General features: G+C 39.5%; 11 protein-coding genes across 12 annotated transcripts; 2 read left to right on the top strand and 9 right to left on the bottom strand.

Moving 5' to 3' along the window:
- Positions 1–31: 31 nt before the first annotated feature.
- Positions 32–1,819, bottom strand: LOC111592459 (protein phosphatase PTC7 homolog). Its single transcript, XM_023304659.1, has one exon. The coding sequence runs from the start codon at positions 1,569–1,571 to the stop codon at positions 636–638; it is 936 nt and encodes a 311-aa protein (XP_023160427.1). The 5' UTR covers positions 1,572–1,819; the 3' UTR covers positions 32–635.
- Positions 1,820–2,230: 411 nt separating this feature from the next.
- Positions 2,231–3,463, bottom strand: LOC111592435 (alpha-tocopherol transfer protein-like). The gene is made up of 2 exons (XM_023304618.1): positions 3,011–3,463; positions 2,231–2,950 (listed from the first exon to the last, which is right to left on the bottom strand). Exons 1-2 carry the CDS (start codon positions 3,313–3,315, stop codon positions 2,329–2,331), a joined length of 927 nt encoding a protein of 308 aa, XP_023160386.1. The 5' UTR covers positions 3,316–3,463; the 3' UTR covers positions 2,231–2,328.
- Positions 3,464–3,547: 84 nt separating this feature from the next.
- On the bottom strand, positions 3,548–4,237 carry LOC111592438 (probable 28S ribosomal protein S6, mitochondrial). The gene is made up of 2 exons (XM_023304622.1): positions 4,053–4,237; positions 3,548–3,991 (listed from the first exon to the last, which is right to left on the bottom strand). Exons 1-2 carry the CDS (start codon positions 4,095–4,097, stop codon positions 3,593–3,595), a joined length of 444 nt encoding a protein of 147 aa, XP_023160390.1. The 5' UTR covers positions 4,098–4,237; the 3' UTR covers positions 3,548–3,592.
- Positions 4,238–4,309: 72 nt separating this feature from the next.
- LOC111592431 (putative GPI-anchored protein pfl2) lies at positions 4,310–8,534 on the bottom strand. 2 transcript variants are annotated; one of them, XM_030225783.1, is made up of 7 exons: positions 8,333–8,534; positions 8,184–8,251; positions 8,027–8,126; positions 7,366–7,972; positions 7,182–7,311; positions 6,986–7,127; positions 4,310–6,930 (listed from the first exon to the last, which is right to left on the bottom strand). In XM_030225783.1, the coding sequence occupies exons 1-7, from the start codon at positions 8,415–8,417 to the stop codon at positions 4,679–4,681; spliced, it is 3,384 nt and encodes a 1,127-aa protein (XP_030081643.1). In that variant the 5' UTR covers positions 8,418–8,534; the 3' UTR covers positions 4,310–4,678. The 2 variants fall into 2 exon arrangements, with proteins under 2 accessions (XP_030081643.1, XP_023160383.2); XM_023304615.2 differs by having other exon boundaries at positions 6,986–7,311.
- Positions 8,535–8,857: 323 nt separating this feature from the next.
- LOC111592440 (importin-4-like) lies at positions 8,858–14,329 on the top strand. Its single transcript, XM_023304624.2, has 8 exons — positions 8,858–8,974; positions 9,724–9,896; positions 9,959–10,677; positions 10,737–11,140; positions 11,989–12,098; positions 12,156–13,296; positions 13,357–13,574; positions 13,637–14,329. The coding sequence occupies exons 1-8, from the start codon at positions 8,909–8,911 to the stop codon at positions 14,061–14,063; spliced, it is 3,258 nt and encodes a 1,085-aa protein (XP_023160392.2). The 5' UTR covers positions 8,858–8,908; the 3' UTR covers positions 14,064–14,329.
- A 106-nt stretch (positions 14,330–14,435) lies between these two features.
- On the bottom strand, positions 14,436–15,521 carry LOC111592436 (ADP-ribose pyrophosphatase, mitochondrial). Its single transcript, XM_023304619.2, has 2 exons — positions 14,943–15,521; positions 14,436–14,876 (listed from the first exon to the last, which is right to left on the bottom strand). Exons 1-2 carry the CDS (start codon positions 15,437–15,439, stop codon positions 14,462–14,464), a joined length of 912 nt encoding a protein of 303 aa, XP_023160387.2. The 5' UTR covers positions 15,440–15,521; the 3' UTR covers positions 14,436–14,461.
- A 153-nt stretch (positions 15,522–15,674) lies between these two features.
- LOC111592437 (proteasome subunit beta type-1) lies at positions 15,675–16,641 on the bottom strand. The gene is made up of 2 exons (XM_023304621.2): positions 16,458–16,641; positions 15,675–16,391 (listed from the first exon to the last, which is right to left on the bottom strand). Exons 1-2 carry the CDS (start codon positions 16,544–16,546, stop codon positions 15,773–15,775), a joined length of 708 nt encoding a protein of 235 aa, XP_023160389.1. The 5' UTR covers positions 16,547–16,641; the 3' UTR covers positions 15,675–15,772.
- A 91-nt stretch (positions 16,642–16,732) lies between these two features.
- Positions 16,733–18,401, bottom strand: LOC111592432 (prostaglandin E synthase 2). The gene is made up of 4 exons (XM_030225785.1): positions 18,356–18,401; positions 17,415–18,297; positions 16,953–17,359; positions 16,733–16,894 (listed from the first exon to the last, which is right to left on the bottom strand). The coding sequence occupies exons 2-4, from the start codon at positions 18,173–18,175 to the stop codon at positions 16,803–16,805; spliced, it is 1,260 nt and encodes a 419-aa protein (XP_030081645.1). The 5' UTR covers positions 18,176–18,297; positions 18,356–18,401; the 3' UTR covers positions 16,733–16,802.
- Positions 18,402–18,465: 64 nt separating this feature from the next.
- On the top strand, positions 18,466–18,860 carry LOC111592439 (protein anon-73B1). Its single transcript, XM_023304623.2, has one exon. The coding sequence runs from the start codon at positions 18,546–18,548 to the stop codon at positions 18,813–18,815; it is 270 nt and encodes an 89-aa protein (XP_023160391.2). The 5' UTR covers positions 18,466–18,545; the 3' UTR covers positions 18,816–18,860.
- LOC115483704 lies at positions 18,713–20,457 on the bottom strand. Its single transcript, XM_030225784.1, has 2 exons — positions 18,868–20,457; positions 18,713–18,791 (listed from the first exon to the last, which is right to left on the bottom strand). The coding sequence occupies exon 1, from the start codon at positions 20,275–20,277 to the stop codon at positions 18,868–18,870; it is 1,410 nt and encodes a 469-aa protein (XP_030081644.1). The 5' UTR covers positions 20,278–20,457; the 3' UTR covers positions 18,713–18,791.
- Positions 20,458–21,452: 995 nt separating this feature from the next.
- LOC111592434 (protein Mo25) lies at positions 21,453–22,992 on the bottom strand. The gene has a single exon (XM_023304617.1). It carries the CDS (start codon positions 22,742–22,744, stop codon positions 21,725–21,727), a length of 1,020 nt encoding a protein of 339 aa, XP_023160385.1. The 5' UTR covers positions 22,745–22,992; the 3' UTR covers positions 21,453–21,724.
- Positions 22,993–24,927: the final 1,935 nt, after the last annotated feature.

The raw sequence follows: 24,927 nt of genomic DNA, 5'->3' as shown, positions 1-24,927 counted from the left end.
TATTTTTTTTTTCATGAATATTTTTTTTATTAAATCGCAATATCAGTGAGTACATTTGACTAACAGTTCGTCCGTCAGACAGTTTGCCTGGATAAATCCTCAGTTCAAATATTAGCATAGCATCCCACAACTTTTAATTGATTGGGAGTGCGGGGGGTATATATGTATGTGTGTATGTATGTAATTCATATTGTTTGTTTTTTTGTATGCATGTAATGTATGTCGCATTTTATTATTGATTAGAACTCTCTCGTAACTCGCTGCCATTGACGACAACGATCAGTTCGGCTGATAATTTTTTTCGTTTTAAAAGCGTTTCTACTTATACATAATGTTTATATATTTATTAATATATATATATAGTTCAAGGCATTGATTACGCGCTTTGGACTTCGATTATTTTTTTGGGATCGCCTCACCAGGATGCGTCGATTAGTAAGTGTTTGTATTTATGTGAGTGTGTATGGGTTTGGGTAGCTAACAATTGAGTGTCTGTCCTCACAATCTCAACATGCAGCTTAAACATATATATGGATATAACTACCGGAACAAACTGACTCCTAAAAACTAAACGAGTACAATCTACAATTAATTACACATTTAAGAACTAGGGATTAGGACAACAATGAGGTGGTTCACATTGCCACTGTGGCGAGCACCACGGTTATGTCATCTGGCTTCCCGCCGCGCGCTTGAATATTGTTGCGACGAGCGCTGATGGCAAAGGGCGAAAGGAAATCGCTATTTTGGGAGAGGGTGCGAGCCATCAGCGCCAAAGTATTCGCTGTCATTTGCAGCTTGACCGGATCGCGTTCACCCTCTACGTCGCGCAGTACTTGCAGCATCAGTTCTTCGGGCACATTGTCAAAAACACCGTCAGTGGCAATCAGTATGACATCACCCTCTTGCACGGGAAAGCTCATTGTGTCCGCCGATTCGGGACTATCGCTGAGCACATTGGGCCCATGGCCTGGCGGGGGTAGGGATAGCTGGAAGGGCGTATTAAAGTAGTGCTGTTGCTCCTCTGACTTATGCACTATCTCGCCTTCTCGGACTACCATAAAACCACTGTCTCCGATATTCGCTGTATGCACCGTGCTTGTCTCTCGATTCAGTATTAGCACACATGCTGTACTGCTGCCTAGTATTGGTTTCTTTTGTTCCATTAACTCGCAGTAGCTGTAGGCAAGCAGGTTGACGGGACGTTGAGGATTAAAATGGGTGCAGCGCACGAGCCGTTCGCACGTACGCATGAGAAATGACGAGAACTCCCCCGGATCGATGCCGTAGCTTCGCCAGCCTCCAACACCATCGGCCACGCCCATTACATCGGCCGACTCTGTGGATGCCTTAAACCAGGAGTCTTCGCCGTATTTGCCAGGCTTATATTTGTGTCGCAGATTGTCCTTGGCGAAGCCACAAACCACCGAAACAAATCGTGGCCGAGATCGAATTGGCGTTGTCTTTGCAGCACCTTTGGTTGTGGCACCCGACGCGGAGTCAAGAAGCGTTGAGAAGCTGCTACGTAAGGCTCGAGATATTAGACGCGATGTCCAATTAAGCGAATGCATCTTTGCAACGCAAAATACTCTACAAAACGCGTGCTCACAATTATCGTATACTCGTTACGCACACATATGTATATATAGATATCGATTTAACACAATGTGTGTTGATTATTTCGTTAACTCCAACGTATCTGCTGGCATTCACAACTGCTTTTAGCCAGTTGCACGCCACTAATTTAGAAAAATGTACGTCCTAATTAATAAAAAAAATACAACTACGACAGAGTTATGTGATACACTTTTTCCATACGTCAAGTCACACATACGTCGTGACACACAGGGATGTTAGTTTACAGATTCGGGACTTTAACATTAACATAACACTGTTAGTAACATTGCGAACACAATGATACCCGAATTTTGACTGTATAAAGTATTTTAAAATAAAAGATTAATGTGAATAGTAGCGGTAGAGTTCCCCGTGTTATTAAAAAACATTAAATTATTCTGTAGATCGATTATTTACGCGAAAACAATTCGTGTTTAACATAATATTACTGCCGAAAAGTATACTGCAGAGTTACTACTGTTATCATCAATGTTGTCTGCAATAAAACGTAAAACACTGTTTTTTTCCATACGTCAAAGTCACATGGGCTATAGCTGTCAATTATCCCACGACATTATCGATATATATATATATATATCGATGTATTTTAATAAATACTCTTGTTAAAAATTTGTTTCCTTTTATTGTTGTATAAAACGTATATCTCTTTGTATATTTACCAATTGAAACGTATTAAGAAAATGTTAATTCTTAATCAACATTTAGTTTTCTAAAGGAACCCTCTGTGCCGTAAAGGCCATCAAAATCTATTGGATTTCCTGGACGCAGTTTTTCATCGGTGCCAAATTGAGCATTTTCCTTAAAATAATCTCTATATTGGTCAAATCTCTTTTGCCACTCCTCTATGCTCTCATCTATGGAACCATTTTCGCCACCATATTCCTTGGGTAGATATTTCAAAGGAATATGTTCCAAAAGTGAATCTATCTTGCTATGCATAAAGAGTCTTTCCTGTTGCTTTTTGGACATCATGGGCTTAACCATGTTAAAGATGGTTTCAAAGCCAGAAATCGTATTCACAAAATGCTGAGCCTTGGGCCGCATAGGAAATGCCTCCTCATTAAAGACAGTCATTTTTTTCGCTAGACCGGGAGTCATTTGGAATAAGTGCGATGCAGTTGCTCCACTCATATCCATAATAAGTATTATTCCGTTTATTATAGCTTCGTCATCTTCCAGAAGGGCAATTTCTTGCATTACTTGGCCAACGTGCATTACATCTGTTATCTTATATTTTTCAGCAGGTGCAACACCTAGTCTAAATATGCCTATCCGTGCTCCGTTCAATGTATTGGGTAAGTAGACAATGGGTCTATTAATGATAGATTACGTTTTATCAAATGACCTTCATGTTAAGTTATAGTCAGCTTACCCTAATCGGTGAATTTCTCGTAACAAGGGATCGTCAATATCAGTTACACTAAATAATTCTGGATATTTTGTACGCAACGTATAAAATTTATCCAATTTCGATTTTGTCTTCTCCAGACTGTACTTACAGCCTCTTAGAAAGCCCACTAGGAATTGATCGTCTGTGCGTGGATTGAGATGTGGCTGTTGTCGTATCCAAGTCTTCAATGTCTCGAGATCTGCTTCAATGCGATCAGGATCCTCGTTCAGTCGCTCCTTGGCCACCGCTTGCAGCTCCGCAGAAATTGGTCGAATTTGAGGTGCCATGTTAATTCCTTGTCTGCCTCAACGATTGAATATTGAACGGTGACTATTAATAAGTTCGTATACGCTATAATATATAGCTGATTTGATTATGCCTGTTTATCAACTTCTGATAACACTAATTGTGTGCAATAAAACCAATATAAACGGACACTGTGAACTTGGTTGATAAAATAAATATTTCAACAAGTACTTCATAATGTTTTAGAATTAGAAACATCACAATGTAGACAAATGTTTTTAGCAATTTATCATGGGTTTTATTTAAAGGTTATAGAGTCTACTTTTGGAAAGGATAATAATCTAATCCTGAGTTGTAGTTGTACTTAGGTTTTTGTTTTCTCTTTGCTATATCAATTATTTCCTGCACATCTTTGCGGTAAGAGGGTGGCAGCATTTCATCATGCAATGTGCACTTGTGTTCCTCTGGCTCTTCCAATTTGAAGATGTGTCTGCGTATGATATCGATATCTCTACCGAATTCCTCCTTTAAATCTGACAATTTTGTGGGTGCCGAATCGAAAGTAATCGTAAAGTGGGTTGCTTCTCGGTGTATAACACCGTGCTCGCTCACTTTGTAGGGCAGGGCACGTGTGCCAAGATTTTCGAACTTTCGAATTATACCGCCTTTATCGAAGATTGCTTCAGCTGTCCGCTTGATGACTGAAATTAACTCCGGCTAAAAAAAACCACATTTATTTACTTTACATAACCGGTGCATTCGTTTTTTGCATACAAACCCGTGGAAGTTGCCTCAGAACAAGCGCCAATTCATAGGAAGGCATGCTATCGACTTATGGCAATAAATAATAAGAATTTTATTTCAGGCCCAAATAATTATATTAGTTTTTAATAAATTAAAAACTAAAATGCAGCAGAAAGTTCTTGTTGATGCGATCAGTGTAACCAGCACAATATACGATAAATATACCAAACGATAGCATCAGCTGTTTTACGCTTATATGTCATACTTTTCAGCAACAATTTAAATCTTTTAGAAAAATAAATGGAAACTTGACTGTGGGTTCGGTTTATTAATGAACGAAAAAGTAAAACAATACAATGAAAATGGAAATTAAATCTTAACTAGCATAATTTAACATAAATGGATCAAGTATAAATTTAAAATAAGTAACGGGCATCTTTAAACATTTGTATTCATTGGTGCGAAAAGTGTGCCCAGTGCGTCATACATTCTTGACAGGAGATTTAATGCTTAAAAAATTATATTGTTCATTTAACGAACCGTTATCTATTTGAATACACGAATGACACAGGAAAATAATTAAAAATACAATATATATCACAATTAAAAACTAACACAATTCAAACCATGGCTGTAAAGGATAAATGCACTTATATAAATTTAGACTTTAAAAGTAACGGGCACATTAGTACGCTCACTTCCCATGGACACCTCGACAAGGACTTGCATTTGTTTGTTAAGTACTTCACGTTTCGGTGTGCGCAATGGCCGTACCAGAACTTCCACATGACCACCATCAGGGGCCACATAGCATTCACTGGGAGAAATGTGTAGAATGTCTGGAACATTACAATTCAATTCAATATATTGACGAGAGCTGAATCTGTTCTTGATGAATAACTTAATTCCGTCTAAGCCGCTGCTGTTGGACAAATCAATCTCAATCAACGTAGGTTGCACAGACCAGTTGCGTTCCAGTGATTGCTGTTCCATGGCTGAAGTCGTATCTGCCTCGTGCAACTCGTCAACGGGATCCAGATTATAGCTTGGCGTAGGGGAATTGGCTGCACAAACAGTGCGAAACAGAATAGTCTCATCGGCGTCCGACAAACAAAGATGTGAAGTTTCAGCAGACTCATCCAAGTCTCGATTTAAAGTTAATGCCACATCAATAATCCGAACCACGGTTACCAGATCAAGTATAAACTCTGGAGGCTCGTTTAGCATGGCTAGGCTACGTATGGGCCGTTCACTGGGAAAGCTGCACACTATGTTGTCCAGCATGGACGAGGTATATTGCTCCCGCTGTTCGCTCGTCATACGATGTACTAAGGCTCGCATACGCTGTCGATTTGGTTCATCACCACAAAATACCCGCATGTTGGCCAATGTGAGGACCGACGAAGCCTTTTTCAGAATGTTTTTGATATCCTCACGATTGGGTCGGAATACAATCTGTACCATAGCCTCACTGTGAGGAGGAAGTATAACTTTGTTGGGACGCACCTCAAAGGCGGCATTGAGACGTGGCTTCAAGAACACCGTTGAATCGATTGTGATGCCAGCAAAGGCTGTAAGCGGTCCCTTGTTGTAAAACTTAAAGCTAGCCATCAGAGCACCCGAAGCCAGCTCGCATACATTGCCTATGGTTAGGAAGCTGGCACCAACAGGTCCTTTTAGTAACCCTTGTATAGTAATTGAGGCATTCCCTCCGTAACCATATAGAGGAATTTCCAAGCCTGGCTGCTGGCAATTGTTGGCACCAAAAGGCGCATAGAACTTGAGCGCTCCAATGGCTGCGCCACTGACCGTCGGACAAAAGTTAATGCCAATGCTTCGGCATTCCATGGACTGTAATGTGATGGCATTGCTATCACCGCTAACCAACTGAAAGCCAGGTCCTTGTATGCACAGGCGAACCACGAGCCGTTTGTCGCTTGTATTTTTGATTTGCATGGATTTGCGCACATCTGTACGAAGCTTCGTGCTGCCCCAGCAGAGACTTGTGTGGGTGACCTTCAAGGGCAGCAATTTTCCGTCGCGATGACTGAACTCACTCGAGTTGGAGCAACTCGAAATACATCGTGGTGCTACACTCACCTGTGTACCACTGCCCACTTTTCGCATTGCATTAAATCCACTTGTGGAGCTTGCGTCGCTGGGTGCTGGAGAAGTATTAACTCTGCGTGCTAAGCTAGAACCGGCTAAAAGACGACGTTCCGAGCTCGTTGTGCTGTCCAGAAGCGGCGAAGACAAGCAGCTGCGAGGCGACGATAAAGGCGATACGTGTTGCAAATTGGAAACGGAAACACTCTGAGCCAGATTTGGGGAAATGCCAAAATCACATTGGGATGAAGATGGGACTGCATCGCAGCTATCGACACGTGTGGAACAGAACGAATTTTGAGTGCGTACAACAGGAAGAGTATTATTGCGTGTTTTTCTGAGCGGCGTCTTATTCTCATCTACATCAGTATCCTCATCCGTGGTGGCTAGTGGTTTAAGGCCATCGCTTCTTGTAGGGCTCAAGCTTCGGTTATTGTTCGGAGATTTTGTGTGGCGCACACGACGTCCAGGTGACTTCACTGGTGACGATGGCCATTCATCTATGTCTGCGTCATGACCTTCGCTAGCGTTTATAAGTATAATAGGTTGGCTTGGCATATAGTCCGCCAGCGGACTTAACGGCTGTCGTTTCGTTGTTGAGTCCATGCTTTTTTGCAACTGCTGAAAGTCACTTGAATTCAATAGCGAATCTGTAAAGCTCATGGTGTCTGCAAACTTTGATACGGATGTAGATTTGCACAACGTATTCTCTTTATCCTCATCATCAAGTTCGAGGTCATGGTTACGTGCACGCAGCCTATTGACAACCTCACCTACAGAAGTATCTGAATTCACGTCCAAATTGCCTGTAAAATATGGGTTTCGTTAGATAAGTTACAACATTATTCCTATTAAACTTACGCAAGGCAGCATCAATGGCTGACAAGCTGAATAATTCCGAGGTAGTTGGCTTTTTCTTTGTTTCGGCTTGCAATGCCTTGTTAAAATGATCATGTTGCATTTTCTTCATCAGATTGCGTTCGACCTTGGCGTTGCTTTCGAGCTTTGTATAAGTTTTATTATCCACTTGTGGCGTTTTCTCACCTGCGCTGCTTACCGTTGTATTTTTCTGATCAGCTTGGCGATCCCCGCCTCGGCTAGATCGACCCACAATGAATGATAAATTTTCTGAGCGCATTTGAAAGTAATTGCCTAACGAAAAATTGGGATCTCCAGCAATGATTGAGCTGCAAAATGAAATTGTGGGTTATATTTACTTACAAATATATTTTTTAACTTACTTGGAAACTAAGTTATCAATTTCTAATGGGGAGGATGGCGCTGCAATTTTTTGCAATGCTTGCTTGCTGAGGGTGGCCGTTGGGACATCGGCAAATTCCTGCGCCCACGATATTTCGCCCATTACTAACTGTGACTGCATCATCTCAGCCGGAGCAAAGCTCTCATTATAACCCTGACCAGCTGTAAGGCCAAAGGAAATGCCAGAGCCACCGTTAAGGCTTGAACTGCTCATATCTGCAGTGCGTGGCAAGCTGCGAGAACAACTAAATGAATCACTCAAAGTGCTATTGCTCGAACTTTCAGTAATCGGCCCGTTCTCCAGCTGCTGTGCAAATTGTACGCGCGCTTTGTCTACAAACGAGGATCTTAGTATATCTGCCACAGAGATTTGAATACCAGGTTTTGAGTCATTCTTGCCGCTTTTGCATAATGTCGAACGCCCGGTTATCTCGTCCGGCTCAAAGAATATATTTGTGCCCACTGGAGCAGCCGTTTCCATCAGAATGGAGCCACTTGAATTCAGGTCAATGGTTTCTTCAGTGATTAGATCGGAGATGTTTGTGGTGTTGTTTTTTCGGCTGGTTGCAAAACTCACACGATTGTCGGCTACAAAATGATATTTATATTACATGAATTCTATTAATAAAAGCCTCTTCTCACGTTTAAGCTTGCTTCTTTCCTTATCATCATGTTCTTCAAATGCATATCCACAGCGTGGACGTGGCTTTCCCAAAGTTTCCAAAGCCTTAAGCCTTCCCGTCTATAATTAATCAAAGTGTGCGTTTTAATTGATTATTATTTATATTATTGATCTTACCTTTAGCCGCTCGTGAACATTTGATGATTCTCTGCTTGCGTTGCTTAAGTTTGACATATCCCCAAAAACTATAGATATAAGAATACATAGACATTGAAATTATGCTATTAGCGAAGACGCAAGGTCTCGTACACAATTTATACATTTACCTCTGAGATTGTCCATACTTAATATACCTAAAGAACAGCTATCTCTCTGACTGCTGCCGCTATGGTTTTTAGCAGATTTATCCATTTAATACACAATTATAACAACACAATATCCAGAATAATAAAGTATAGAAAGAAAACGCGCGACGTTGGCGTTCAAAATGGTGCTTGTGTCTCGCGACGCTGCTGCTATGCCACAAACTGGGCACACTTTGACATTTGTTGTCTTTACTTATCGATATTTCGAAAGTATTATCGAAGTTGTGCTACATTGAAAGCTTAATATGGTTTTACAAAGTAAGCAAGCTGGTTTAATTTTATCCTGTATCTAAATTCAAAAATTTCGTTGTGTGAAAATCATTAAACAAATACAAATATAGTATAACTAAATAGTTATTGTATCCCTATTATTTTTAAAACGTGGTGCTGCCGTGCGTTTCAGCCCTGGCTCACCACACGTTAATTATTGCAATATTGCCAAAAGTCGTTTCGTGTTCATGCTTCGGCGGCATATAGAATACGTGCTTCTTTGATTTTTGCTGTGCGAAACCAATTAATTTAAAAACAGCGTTAAATATGGATGTTGTACTAGATAAAATCATTGCTGGATTATTGTGTACCGACACTGAACGGATACGTCAGGTAAGCAACCGGTATATCAATTTTAATCCTTTCAATTGCCAAAAAAGCACCGACGCCTTAAAATGCGCTCATTTGCCAAATGTCATCAAATTTTAATTTAAGTTTTAAAATTATTTATATACGTAATTCTGCACGTGTACAGAATGTGAATATTAAAATCCCATCATTTTGAATATAATTATGAGCACAATAGTTGCATTGTACCATGTGCACATTTCTGTACTACACAGGCACACATTCCTATACATATGCTTTTACATACTCCAGTTACGCAGTAAAATAAGGTATAATGGTCATTTTAAAATAAAGCTTGCAAAATAAAAAATAAAGTTCATAAAAAATAAAATCAAACAAATAAAACTAAATGTAACGCAGAACTTTAATGTCCATAAGTAGAAATAAAACTTCCAAAACGTATTTCAAACAGTAGAAGTGATATTACAGTTACCGCTATGAATTGTATATGGTATGGTATTACAGTTAAGAGCCATAATTGTGAATATTTTAGAGTATTTCATAATGCTGTGGTAGCCACGCCCATAAATAAACATTCAAATATTTTACAATAGTGTTAAAGCTGTTAATACAGTATTTAGCAGTGAGGTGCACTCGCTATGTGCGTGTGTTCGATAATTCAGCACACGCCGTTAGCAAATCCATATACACACAAATAAATGTACATATATGTCGGCTATTAATTAATTTATGAGGAAATTCTTATGTTTGGTATACTATATTCTTGTTGCTAGGCCACCAGTGAGCTGGGCAAAGCTTACGAAAATCCGGAAACCTTGCCGGCACTATGCCAGATTGTTGTCTCACAACGTGAGCCGCAAGTGCGACAATTCGCAGCTGTGCTGCTGAACAAGCGGCTACAAAAGCTGCGCTTGTGGCAAATGGTGCCAGTTGACCAGAAAGAAAGGTAAGGACAACAGACAGCAATAAAGATTTATCTAGAGTGGATTATATTGTTTAATATTTCAGCATTAAGACCTGTATGCTCCAAGCACTGATTGCCGAAAAGGAAAAGAGTGTTAAGAATGCCATAGCTCAATTTATTGGCTCCTTGGTACGTCACGAGGAGGAGAAGAAGGACTCGTGGTTGAACGAACTGCTAAATTTCATTTATAGCCGTTGCAATTTGGATGATGCCAAGGAAAGCGAGCTGGGCTCCTCCATATTTGCCACACTCACCGATGCGGCACCTGATCAATTTGTCTCTCATATGGACTCAATTTGTCAAATGTTTGCTGCTGTTTTAATGACCGCCGAGGCAAAAGGTAATTTGGCCACACCCACTGTGGCTAATATAACCATGGGTATGAGCTATCTGATGCCATTTGTAAGTGGTCACACAAGCGCCGAGCAGACTGTTTTAAAGATACTGCCACTCATCATCAAAACCGTGTTTGCCTTTGCCCAGAAGGGCGATGAGCAGGAGTTTTGCATTGTATTCGATGTCATTGATAGCATTGCCGAGTATGTGCCAAAGTTGCTCAATAACAATGTGAAGCATCTAATGGAATTCTGTCTCGAGACGGCTAACAATAAACAAATCGATGACTCCATACGCGTCCAGGTGGTTACATTTATTGGACGCGTGGTGCGCATCAAGAAGAAGGCAATTGTCAAACAGAAGCTACTTGAACCCATTATTGCTGTCATATTTGAGATGATGTGCTATGATACTGAACTGGATGATGGTAAGCAAGGGCCTATTAATGAACTATGTATTTATATAAAATTGTATAATCTTTGTCAGATGAGTTGTTTACTGGTGAGAGCAGCAACAGTCCGGTAACAGCAGCAACTCAAACGCTCGATTTGCTGGCCATTAATATGTCACCGGAAAAGTTGATTCCTCCATTACTGCAGTTGCTTGAGCCAGCATTGCAAAGTCCTGATCCTCTGCGTCGGCGGGCCGCCTTTCTTTGTATCGCTGTCATTGCCGAAGGCTGCTCGGAAGCCATTTGCTCCAAGTATTTGGAAGTTATGCTGAATATCGTTAAGGGTGGCATTGCTGACAACTCGCCCATTGTGCGCATCGCTAGTTTCTTTGCTTTGGGCCAATTCTCGGAGCATCTGCAGCCGGAGATATCGAAATTTGCGCCCCAGATACTACCCGTACTATTTGATTTTCTGCAGCAGTTGGTCATTGAGCTAAAGGTAAACTGTTTGAACCCACAATTTCATGTCTATTTACATGATAATAATCTTATTTTGTTTGTGCTGCATCAAAAAAGGCTGAGCAAAACAGCAATGGCAACGAGTCGAATTCCGTGCGTGGCAAAGATACCATTCTGTACATAAATCAACTGCAAATCAAACGCAAATCAGTTCTCACCAAATACAGGGTGCCATTTTCTCCTCAATTCGAATTTTCTGTTTTTCACACTTCACTTCTTACTGTATAAATGTTTTGTCTGCTGTAGCGATGTTGTATACCCTTGCAGAGGGTGTTATAATTGTATTATAGAAAGTCTTACGCATAAAAGTATCTGATTCCATAAGCAGTAAATATTTCGGAACAGTATCCATAACATTCCGTTTATATACATTGTTACTCAGTTTGAAACGTTACTTTTTTCGACGTCTTGCGTCTTACAAGTGAGCAACAACATCATATCAATATCAAACTACCTGATCCTGTAGCTATAGCGAAAATATATCTGCAAGGGTACTTTTTTTCGGTAAACCGAATAATATTGTATAGTTTATTGTTGTTTTTATGTTATTTATTGAGTGTAATTTCCGCAACTAAATATTATAGTTGATGCTGTAGAATAGTTTTAAAAATTCAAATACTTTGTTATTGTTCTTAATACCTTATATGAATGCTCTAAGGAAATTATATATACACAGTTAAGAAAAGTAAATATTATTATAAATCAAAGAAGCAAGGTTTTAAGGACAGCACAAATTTTCAAGCATGCTCACTCAGCACTTATGGCAGCACAAGTGTACTATATAATCTTGCTGATTTGTCCATATGTTTTCTTCACGCAATTTTGCAGAGAGGCAATCCGGAACCAAAGCACACGGATCGTATGTTTTATGCTCTAGAAACCTACTGCCAGAATCTAGAGGAAGACATTGTGCCACATTTGCCGCTATTGATGAGTCGGTAAGAAATATCTGATATCGGATAGCGAATGTGTTAGCTAATGTTATATACTTGCAGTCTCTTCGATACACTGGATACTAACAATTCGATACATCTTCGTGTGCTGGCACTATCGGCCGTCTCGGCAACAGCTTTGGCTGCCAAGGAGCATTTGATGCCATATTTTCCCAGGATAGTGGAGATACTGAAAAATTATTTGGTAAAGGATTGCACCGAAGAGATGAAAGAGTTGCGAAACGAGGCAATTGATACTTTGGCTTCAATTACGCGCGTCGTGGGCAAAGATAACTTCATACCACTAGCCAATGATACAATGGCCTATTGCTTGATGATGTTGGATGATGGGCCTAATGATCCGGACTTTAGGCGTGCCATCTATAACTTGATGGGCGCTCTGTCCATTGTTGTTAACGAGGACATGTCAACCGTGTTCCCCAAAATTATTGACCGCCTTATTGAATCGGTTATATCGACAGAAGATATGCTGCCTAATGATGATGATGATCCTGTTAACAGTTTGTTCCCCGATGATAAGGCCTGTTCTGATAAGGATATTGATTTGGATAATACAGATGATGAGGATGACGATGATGAGGATAGATACCAGGTGGAGAATGATTATGTATTTGAAAAGGAGGAGGCAATTCTAGCACTTAAAGAATTTGCCGTCAACACTGGCAGCGCCTTCGCACCCTATCTGCAAACATCCTTTGAAAATGTATACAAGGTGATTGAACATCCACAGGACAACATACGTAAGTCCTCCATTGAGGCCATTTGCGCTTTTATCTCCTCACTCTACAAAATGGGTGATAGTGAGGGTGTTAAGCGTGCTTGCTTGATTATTATGCCCAAATTCGCGCACATGATCCGCAACGATGAGGAACAGGGCGTCGTCATTCATTTACTCGACATGTTAAGCGAATTATTCATTGAAGTGAAAAACGCTGCCGTACCCACTCAGGAAATCGCCGACTTGATATTTGCTTGCATCAAGGATGTTCTCAACTCTAAAATGGCTTGCCAATTTAATGAGCCATCCGGTGGTGGTGATGAGGAGGATCTAGAAGACAGCGAATTTGACGAATTGCTTCTTGAGAACGCGGGTAATCTCTTGCCTGCCTTTGGGAAGACTTTAAGCCCTGAAATATTCTCTATGTACTTTGGTCGCGTGTATCAGTACTACTTGAACAAACTGGTATATTAACGCGTGGGAATTTTATGTCAAATTGGATTGAACATATTTTTTGTTTTTCAGATCAAGGCCAAGAGAAATGATTTGACTGATCAACGAACCTTTGTCTATGGTGCATTGGCTGACTCTTTCCAATCGCTGGGTAGCTGTGTAGCCACATACTTTGATACGCTGTGCCCCATTTTTATTGATGGCGTGAATGATCCGGAGCCGAAAGCCCGTCAGAATTGCTACTTTGGACTGGGCGAGCTTGTTTTGTATGCCGAAGAGAAGTCCTTTGAGTGAGTTCCAAAATTCAGTCGAAATGTTTTCAGTTAGTTATATTTTTTCGAGTTTTTTGTAGATCTTTTCAGGTAATTTTACAAGCTCTTTCTGGTGCCATTGCTTCGGAGAAAAATGCTCCGGCTCTTGATAATATTTGTGGCGCTGTTTCCCGTTTGATCGTGACCAATCACAATATTGTTCCATTGGTGCAAGTATTGCCCGTTTTACTCTCACATTTGCCTCTACGCGAAGATACGGATGAGAACGATATGGTTCACAAGGCGTTTCGTGTTCTATACATGCACGCACATCCCACCATCGTCGATTACCTTGAACAGATTCTTAAAATCACCATAGACGTATTATACAAGGATCAAATAGCCGAAGGAGATATCAAACAGAGCGCGCGTGCTTTAATTTTGGAAATACGCGAGCAGTATCCGGACAAATTCAATAATGTGGCCAACTCCAGTCAAGAGGCCTACAACTTCCTTCAATCTCTATAAACGCACACAAATGCAAATTTACCTACACACATGCCGTCACACACATAGGGCAGTTAAGTTTTATTTTGATTTTTTAAATGAAATGAGTTGCTTGTTTTCTAGCTGAAAAGGTTAGAAAGTAAGAGCAAAGCTTTATGAATGAATTCCAAATGCACTCAGAAAAGAAAAAAAAATTATATATATTTTAAAATGGTTTCCTAGCGAAATATGCAGTTTTTCAAATTGTTAATGCGCAAGCGAAAAAAAATGTATGAATAGTCTGAAATAAATATACGAAACATGAATACATCAACCTAAATGTCGACTCAAATAAGAAGTTTAAGAGTATAAGAGGATGACATAGGTAAATAAAAAGTAAAAATAGCTATATTTAAAATAAAAGTATGCTATTTTATTGTCTACCAATGTGCATTTCGCTTGGAAACGACTTCTCCCACTATATCTGCGTGATTAGCGTGTAATTTGAGATCTCCACTTATATCTGTCCAGCGCACATTCGTGGCGTCGTCGCCGGCTTCTAGTTGCAGCTGGCCCACTTTGCTGCCATCGTCGTCATGGAAATTCAGGGCTGTTGTCTCCATCCACGCATTGTCCGTATTGCGAAAGTCATCAACATAACCGCTGTATACATGTTCTCCATTTTGCTTGAAGAACTCTTCAACCATGTTACCTTTATCATCGAAATTGAGTGCCTCTTCGGTGAATTCTCGTTTCAGAGTGACGCTGACATTCTCGCCCGGGTCAACCATACCGCCAGGAATTGCCCACATCTTGTTGTCAGAGCGCTGTATGGCTACCATCTGGAGTATGCTTCTGTAAAAGACATGTCAGAGAACAGCTTAAAGATTTTTTCGTCTGTGGTTCTCTAGTTTCACTTACTTGTCGCTGTTCTTATGACGCACAACTTCACCATTATCATCACGTTTCCAGCGCGTGACTATTGGATCCGCCGCATGATTGGGACCCCAACGTCCTAGTAAGCCACGCCCACAAAGTCCTGTACGACCAATAGGATTTTGTGGCAGGCCATTTTGTATCTTATACTCACCGTGGAAAGAAACGCGGTTTATCACACCGTCATTCTGATTCCATTTAGCTTCGTCTGGTATAGGTGGATCTGCCCAGATCTGTCCGCCAATGTGAGGGGCAGTGTAGCAGTTCGGGCAATACGATTCATAAGAAACATTCCAAAAAACCAAATCGTCCGGCACCGAGAAACGCGTTACATTACTGCGTGGATATACATTGTTGCGGCACATAATGTGCCGAAATGTACCAGGCTTTATAATTGACGCCAGCATATCTTTAGCTGCAAGGATGGGTGAGAATCGCAGACAAATTAGTAAGACTCTCAATAAAAACAATTTACTGGTCATTGGAGTCAGTGTGCGCACACTCCAAGGAAACCAAATTAAAAACTAACAGCTGATTGTTAGGGTTGCCATGCATTCAACAGACCGGTTTAAAAAGTTTATATTTTAAAAAACACATACATTAAAATTTCCATGTAAAAGTAATCACCCTATTGGAATATATAAGAAATGTTTCGCTTGTTTGCAAGGCCAGGTTATAGGATATTCTTTAAAATTAGCACAATTGAAACACAGTACATCTTGTAGATTTTTGTTTTATTTATAGAGTTACAACAAATTTAAGTCGAACGTAATATGTGAATGCAGTTTTTTTTGTTACCCTTGACCTTAGCATTTTCAATCCTTGCGCAATTGGAGCTTTCGTTCCTCAATTCCGTCAGCAGTAATGATATTTATCAGCACCGAGTCGCCAGTATATATATCACGTTCAGCGGCCGATATGAATGTATCAGACGCAACTGCAACTGCACGTTCCTTAGTAAGTGGCGGCAACTGATCAGCGGACAAGTTTTGATTCTTGTAACCAATCTGGTTGTCCAACACTGGCTGCAACAGAGCTCCAGCAGTGCCACCGGCACGATAAGTCGCACGTTCACAATGACCAATGGGATCGTATGAATAGACAGCGCCCTTACCATCCTTGTCCAGACCAGCCAAGATGTTGGACACATAATAGGGGAAGAAGCGGCGGTTATACATGACAATAGAAAGCATTTGTGCCACTGCATCAGTCGTCATTGTCTTCATGTGGGTATGCTCATACATTTGCATTCGCACTTTAACCAGCCCAGTCAGCGAAAGGGTGTCGCACCAGCAGCCAGTGGAGCCCAAAACCGTTTTTGATGACATTTCGAAAAGTTTACTCTGGTCACGAGAGTGGATGCTGTAACCACTGCTCAGTCGTGTATCAGCGGCAATAACCACAAAGTCATCTCCAGCGATGGCAACGATGGAGCTGCCAATTGTAGAACATATTTAACATTGCTGACAATTCTATTAATTTTGTATTTTGAGCACTCACCCGCCGTTGGACTCGTAGGGAGAAAAATCCACATGCTGCACTCCGGGCACTTTATAATCCGGGAATTGTTCTATGCCAAAACTATTCATTTTTTTTTTAGCTTTTATAAATTTCCAAGACGAAAAGCAACCCGAAATGATTTGCAAGTTTCCGTCTAGCGGCGTTTCACACAATTAGAGATGTTTAGTTGACATCGATTAATCGATATTTTTTAAAGCAACATGCTGTGACTGTCATTTAAGCAAACTATATCGAAAGTCCATTACATTTGAATTGATAAAAAATTTGCGGTATTTATTTAAACAATTTTTAATCACAAAGCGTAAATGTTTCACATTACTTTTACTATGCTAACGTTGTTACACCAACTATACGCTCCCTATGCAATTCACCGCGATTCTGCTGCACAAGTTCCTTAACATCGTAAAACCATTTACCTGCAATAAAAGAAAATGTAATGGATCATTTTTTTTTTTCATTACAGGTTTTTGTTACCAATGCTTGTGTTTTGTAAGCAGTCCTTGAATGTTTGGCATCCTTCCATGCTGCTGAGCACGCCAAACACGGAAAGATCCGCTAGTCCTGGTTTTTTGCCGCCCATAAATTTCGTATTTTGCTTTTTAAGATCCGCTGTCCACTTGTTCAAGGCATCATACATATGGGAACGGACATCGTCAGTGAGCTGATGCCGTCGCTTCAATATTTTGGCTATTGCCCACATTGCTGTCGCGCCGCAGTAAACCATCAAATCACGCTCCCATTTAGGGAAATGGACATCCCATTCGCCTGCTAATGAGAACCACTCAAATGTCTCCAGCGCTTCATCAAAGGTCTGATAACAATTGGGTGATATAAGATGAACTAGGTGATTGTCTGCCCAGGTTCGCCACTTGCGTTCATTTCTGCAAAAATATCGAAATAATAAACTAATGATTGGGCGAGTAATTAGATACTCACTCTTCGATTTCTTTGGTCATATTTTTGGGTGTGCGATCCTGGTACATGAGAAAGTATTTGTTCAATATGTCTTGACGCTTTTTACCATCATCATCGAAATAGGAAATATGTGGATAGAACTGCGCTAGCTCACCCACATCGATGCGATTATCGTGAATGCTGGAAGCCACAAGGGAAATAATGGCGCTGGAGTCAGTCATCTGTACATATCGGCCATCCTGTTGGCGGATTAGTACCATTGGCACCTTTTTAACCTCTGACCATCGGATATCCTGTCGAAGCACTGCATCAACCTCCACAACTGAATAGGAGATACCCATATAGTCCAGATATGCACGCACTTTACAACAGAATGGACATGTCTGGTATTGAAATAGCACTATGTCCAGGCCGGAAGTATCCTTAGGATTTATGAAGCGCTTTGTAATGCGCACGTCCGCTGGGAAAAATTCCACGACTTTAGGCGGCGTCCGTTCGTGCTCCTTGTGTGAGTTCTTGTCACATATTCGTGTGTAGATAGTGTATGTAGATCCTGCGACAGCGCCAATGCACGCTCCCAACAATGTCAACTTAAACGTGCCATTTGGTTTCGATGATTTCCTAGTTATACTTCCATTTTCCACGTCCTTTAAGGCCTTCGAGAACTGGCGGCGGGCAAATGTAAATTCATGTGATTTATTGGCAACAAATCGCTGATTTTGACTGTTAATGGGCAGCGGACGGGTAGCGCGAAGGGCGGTTAGTAAACGAAAGCTCGACATAATGAAGTTATATACAAAATACTTAAATAATAAAAACGAATTATGCAAAAATCGATTGAAGTCATCAACCGCAACCACAGGAAAATTCTTGCTTCTTCTTCTATTCTTGACAGTCAAGTCAGCTGCTTTGTGCACGTATTAAAATAAATTAATAAAACGTTAAGGATTAAGTAAGGCTACTTTACCAAAAATATTAAAAATTAAGAAAATATAGACAAAAGTAAGATTTCTTTAATCAACTCAATACGAAATAGGCTTTTTGGAAAATGCTTGCTTCTTCTTATATTTGTAACAGCTGCAACAGCTGTTTTATGAGTTAGTCACCCTGTGCGACGCTTACACAAAGTAATAAACAAATTTTTGCAAAAAAATGTCTGCTGATAATATGGGAGTAGTTGCAGCCACTCTTGACAAATATGGTGAAGAAGACTTCATTACCGTGCTAGTACGCTATGGACTTTTTGTGGGCGCCATATTTCAATTTGTTTGCATATCTGCAGCGGTGTTAATGAGTGGTAACGATTCACAGGACACAATTGAGGACGAGTCACGCCTCATCGATGAGCCAGCACAGGGCAACGGCAACGCAGCCCGGCGTCTGCACAAAATACGTAAACTGGAGAAGAAAAAGCGACGTTAGGTGCATTTAGTTTTATACTACTACATTTAAAAGTATTTTTAATAGTGCGTACTTATAATAAAAGTAATTTATTTGGTTGTACGTAAACCAGCTCGTTATTAGGGAGCTTTAATGCTGTCTCGGGCTTCAAGTCAAAATAAAGTTCCACAGTAGCGCCCACACGGAAGCCAGCTGCCATGGCAGGCGAGATTATAATATTAAAATTTTCCTTATCCTGTTCCCCATTTATTGGCTTTACTTGTGCCATTCGCACACCAAAAGATTCTGATATGGCCAGCACTTGGACGCGTTGGCCTGAGCTTATGCCCAGACGTGGATTGTGAGCCAACATGCGGCGATCCATGCGTTCGTTCAGCATCAGGCTGTTGAATTCATATAGATATCCACCTTTAGTGCAACGCTCTTTCTTTTGAACAAGTCTTTGTGGAATATGCTGCCTATCTACCATCTTCCCCATATTTGCCACTGGGGAGATGGTTGGCGTGCAATCCAAAAGTGGTTTAGTCATAGTCTCGTTGCTTTTTAATGGTTTTAGCGTTTGTTGAGATGTACAAGGGTTTGCTGTTGGTGATTGAGTGGTACAGTTGGATGCATCAAATATATTCTTTGGTTGGGCTTGAGCCTGAGGTTTAGTTGTAATAGAGATCGGCAACCGCTTATACCTCCTGCGGTGCATTAATTTTAGAAGCTTGGGATCCTCCAATTTATCGACGCGTTGCCTTCGGTTCTTTTGCAAATTTGCCTTAGCCACAAGTGTTTGATTTCCTTGTAGATTTCCATTTGCCTTCTGGCCGAATGGTGGTCTGCAATTCGTAGATTGTGGGTTGCGGTTTAGTGCTGTTAGTGTTTCTCGAATACTGTTAATGACAGCTCGGCATTCTCCTGGTGTGCGTTTCCGTGATACAAAGGAACAGTTGGATACATTAAATGCATTTGTTGGCTTAGTCTCAGATGGAGATTTGGCTGTGACGGAGCTAGATAAGGGCTGATAATTATTGTGCAGCATAGATGTTAGAGGCTTGGGATCGCTATTGTAATGCTTATGATTTGGCAGCCACTTGGGATTCTCCTCCTCCAATTGATCTTGTATTGGTGATTGAGAGGAACAGGTAGATACATCAAATATATTCTTTGGCTGGGCTTGAGACTGAGATTTAGTTGTAATGGAGATCGACAACGACTGGTACGTCCTTCGGTGCATTAATTTTGGAGGCATGGAATCGCTACTGTATCTCTTAAGACTTGGCAGCCATTTGGAACTCTCCTCCACATGATCTTTCTGGAGCTCATCGTTGCTTGTGTCGGAAATATTCGCCTCGACAGATTGTGTTTGCTTCTGTTTTACATATTTCTTAGTCTCAAATGACTTATTTCCTTCCAGATTTACATTTGCCTGTGTGATGTTGCCGCTGTTGTCGTTTTCTTTTGTTTCATTTGCTAATTTGCAAAATCTCTTATGCATGTTTTAAAACGCAAAACACTAAATTTCTTAGGCGCTGAAATTTTAAGACAGCTGATTTGTACCAGGGCTGCGAAATAATTTGCTTGTTATGCGAATATTAACTGAAATCGGCAGTTCTGTAAACAATACTTCTCTAATCCTGAATTGATATTTAAATATTGAAAGCTTTTGCAAATTACTATCGTAAGCAAAGAATTTCTAGCAGTGCAGCCCTGGAACGAGCACATGACTCAGTGGCTTTGAACGTCTACGGCAGTGTTTTCTACCCCCTTCCATATTCAACCATTTTACAATCAGAATGACACAAGGGGTTTTTTGGCTGTTATCTTTAATTTTGGGAATAATATAAATTATAATAATCATATATTTATTACGCTGTTCGTAATGTTGTTGTTTTACTTCCCTTTTTTACTATGTACGTATGTATGTTAAGTGTGTGTATGTGTGTGTATTGAAGTGGGGTGGAGTGTTTTTTGAATGCTTTTTGTTAATTATAACTATAATTATTATGCAGTATTCTGAATGAAGTTTTTGCGTGAAATTACAATTGATTTTGGTTTCTTTCATACATATTTAATAAAAATAAGTTACCGTAATTGTTAACTTCGGCGCACATTTGAAATGTTTTATGTCTAAATTGTAAGTCAAAACTCATATATTATCTTCATTATCCTGGTTGTAACGTTTCAAAAACGCGTCAATTTCAATACAACAACTATTTAAATAGTAAAAGAATTACACAAAATAAAGAGAAGAAAATCAAAATAATAATAAACCGTTTTTACGAAAAGTAGTAGTAACAGTAGATTGGTAGAGGTGTACATAGGGTCTATATACGTCTACAAGCGCACGAGGATCTGGAACTGGAACTGGAGCAACAGCAAACCGAACTCTGAACAATTTTAAAGGCGAACTAGACGGAAGCTGGATCGAATATGTTATATTCTCAGTGATGGGAAAATAAAGTTATATATGTGAATATTTGTGTGTGTGTTGTGTGAGTGTGTGAGTGTTTTCGTTTTGTTTTTCCTTTTTTAGTTAAATTCGCGATATGCTGCGGCTGCATTTACTCTTTTACGCTGTTACATACAATATATTGTGTGTACTTGCTGTTACTACTTATATATTCTGCTTTATCGTTATTTATCGTTATCATTTTGTTGTTTGCTTTGTCTAAATTATTGTTTAGTTACTCACAAGTGCTGTCGTCATCGGTCATCGGTCATCGTCATCGTCGTTGTCTTCGTCTCTTGTATGTGTATTGCAATTGCTTATGCATTTGCCTTTGGTTGTGATTAATCCACGCCCTGCACACACATGTATCTATGTCTACGTCCTTTGTCTGTTGTCCTCCTGCTTTCGTCTTCGCTATCGTCATCCTGCCATACAGCCAAGGCCAAAATGTTCTCGTTCTCGTTCTGGTTCTCTTTCTCGTCATAGCTGCCCACTAAGCTTCGGGCAGCGGTTTCAGCTCTCTTATCTGCTTGATCAGATAGGCCTTCTCATCGTTGAATTGCTCATCCTCGGATCGATCCGTATGGAAGCTGGTTAAGAAGTCTACCAGTTTCGTTTGATTGCGCAGCAGGATATCCAGAATCGGTTTCGGTTTGTTTGGATTCGCGACAAATACTTTGAAGACGTGAAACGCTTCGAATTGTATGTTGCGTGATCTCTCCTTCAGCATGTTCATCATTAGTTTCAGGTTCTCTGGTTCTGATATATATCGCGTCATCACAGTGAAATTGTGCCTATCGAGCAGCAGTTCACCGAGCAACTTCAGACTCTGGCGTCGTGTCACATAGTTCTCCGAGTTCAGCAGTCGCTGATAATGCTGAGCAAAGAACTTATCGTAGTTGGCGTCCAGGAATTCGGCACACAAGAGCTTGTGGCGTGTAAGCAGTTCTTTGAACGTGGAGAAGGCATCGGAGGCAATGTCAAACGTTGACACTTCTACATACCGAAAGAACTTGAAGAACTCATCTGAATGAAGCATGATCTTTGCCAGCGCCTCGTAGCGGGCGCATTCGCGCAGCATTGTGCCCGAATTGAGGGCTATCTCCGGATGTGCATCCTCATAGCCAGCCATCAATGTAAATAGGATTTCCGGTTTCGTGCATATGTATTCCACTGTAGGCGATCGGGTACCTATCTGCCGGCGCAGCACATTATTGAATATGAGCGCCACATGCTTCTTACCCTCAAAATCGATGCGATGCAAGTTCTGTATCAGCAGTAACAGCAAATTACTGTTATAGAGTTCCTGCGATAGCTGCGCAACTACATAGTCTGCTGGCGGTTCCGCATCGCTGCTGCCATACAGCATATTCTTGATCGATACCAGATTTTTGCTAACATCCTCTTGTGCCTTCTCTACTTTGCGATCCCCTGATTCCAGTGCGTTTATCGCCTCCTTCAGCGACTTGACCAATTCAGCTGGCGTCTTCTGTGATTTACCAAAGAGTGGCATTGTAAAAGCTGCTGCTGTTGCTGCCTCTGCTGCTGGCTAAATTTCCTCTTGTTGCTGTTGTTGCTGCTGCTGTTGTTGTTGTTGTTGTCGCAATTGGTTTGCTACTGGTCGTTCTGGATTACTACTGATTCGTTTATCCAATTACTGGTTTGCAGACACAAAACAATGCTTGGCTATATATCACAGTATAAATAATATTCTATTATTATATATTATTTCGTCTTTTTTCCTCTTTCTCTTCTTCTTTTCTTAATGAAAAAAAAGAACGAATGCCAAAACGAAATGTTATTTAACATAACAGCGGTAATAACATTACCATTTGTGGAACTGTTATGCACACCGCCCGATATTTTATACCCGCCCAAAAAAATTTCATTATTTGTTTTTTCCACTATCACAAAATCAGAATGGTCAAATTTTGTAGAATAATTTAATGCATGATTATAAATTACAAATTTACGTTCGAATGGCATGAGAAATTTACATATTTGAATTCAACAGAATCAGCAAAGTGTTCCGACCCTGTGTCTTGTTATAGGGCTACATTACAAACACAATTCCAGCAGACCCAAGCAAACTAGATCAGTTCCGAGGTAGTGCTGTGAAATGACGATATTTATCGGTATGACACAAATCGATTACTATATGGTTACCAACGCGGCGGACATCTTAAATGAAAATTTGAGCTTCCGTTAAAAATTAATTTTGATATACGATTTGATCCATGAAAAACTTAAAAAGTTTGATTAAGTGTGCAGGATCTGTTACACTTGTTTTTCGAAAACCATAAAGACAACTTCCCATGTTATTTTTTCAGCGTAATCAAAAGTTATAGAACTCAGCGCATTAAGTTTTTAATATCATTTTATTTCTCCTTGAAGTATTTTTGATCCGTTTCTTTTTAAATATTGTATATGTATCTATATATATTTATATATATACTCTAAGCGCTTTCAAACGCACAGATGTTATAGAAGTTACAGAAATATAGTATTTATATTTATATTTATGTATAAATATATGTTTTGAATGCACATTGTCTTTGTCTGTTATTTAGGGGGAAATATTTTGTTTGGATAAATATTTTGTAATGCACATCAATATGTATATATATGCCAACATTATATATTATATGACCCGCCCTAGTGTTGATTCGAAGCTATATTTATGAAATGAATATTTATTTGGTTTTTGTTGTTTTTTCCATTTGTGTGTGTTTGTATGTGTGTGTTGTGTTTTTACGTATAAAAGTAGTTTTAAAATCCATAAAATATCAGTTAATAATTACAATTTTTTGTGTATAAGTATGAATTTAAAAAGCGTTTGCCACCAATTTATATTTATTTTTACCTTGCATTGTTCAACGTAAACTAATCAGTTTTAGTCTTGCAACTAACATATATATATATATATATATATATATATATATATATATATATATATATATATATATATATAAATTGTATTTTTGTATTTTGTTTTCGAGAAGTCGTTAATAATATCTTTGGGCTTTGCTACTGTTTAAATTTATGCCAAGTAGTACACATAGATTAATGTATTTATGTAAGTATTACGAACACTAAAAACACGAAGAAAAGTCTAAACGTTGTAGATAGAGTTTTTCCGATTCATAACGGACATCGTATGACATAAAATTATATATATATGTATCTTGTATAGGTATACTAAAAACTCTTTTACCGACTAGCATATATATATATATATATATATATATATATATATATATATATATATATATATATATATATATATATATATATATATATATATATATATATGTGTGTGTGTGCATTGCAATTACTTATTTATTGAGATATTCTATGAATATATATAATTATATTTCATTCATCAAAAAGTTTCCGCTATCAACCCCCTCTATATGCACTTATATGTCTTTCAATGTTAATTAGAACAAAGCTTAAGCTTAATTGAAAAGTGGCAAAAAACAAAAAGAATAATGTGTATATGGATAAAGATAATTCACAATTAAAAAAATAATAGCAGAAGACGGCATTAATACGAGCAATGCCTTATATAGAAAAATTTGCTTTGCAACTCAGTTTCGAAGCCCACCCTCTATCTCTATCTCTCTTTCTCTTTCTCTTTCTCTCTCACACTCTCTCTCTCTCTGTCTCTCTATCTTTCTCTCGATATAAGCAGAT

The sequence above is a fragment of the Drosophila hydei genome, unplaced genomic scaffold, assembly GCF_003285905.1.
Source record: "Drosophila hydei strain 15085-1641.00,03,60 unplaced genomic scaffold, DhydRS2 tig00008140-arrow-arrow-pilon, whole genome shotgun sequence".
Taxonomy (NCBI): Eukaryota; Metazoa; Arthropoda; class Insecta; order Diptera; family Drosophilidae; genus Drosophila; species Drosophila hydei.
The sequence above is the reverse complement of the archived record's forward strand: the minus strand, read 5'-3'. Positions and strand labels throughout refer to the sequence as shown.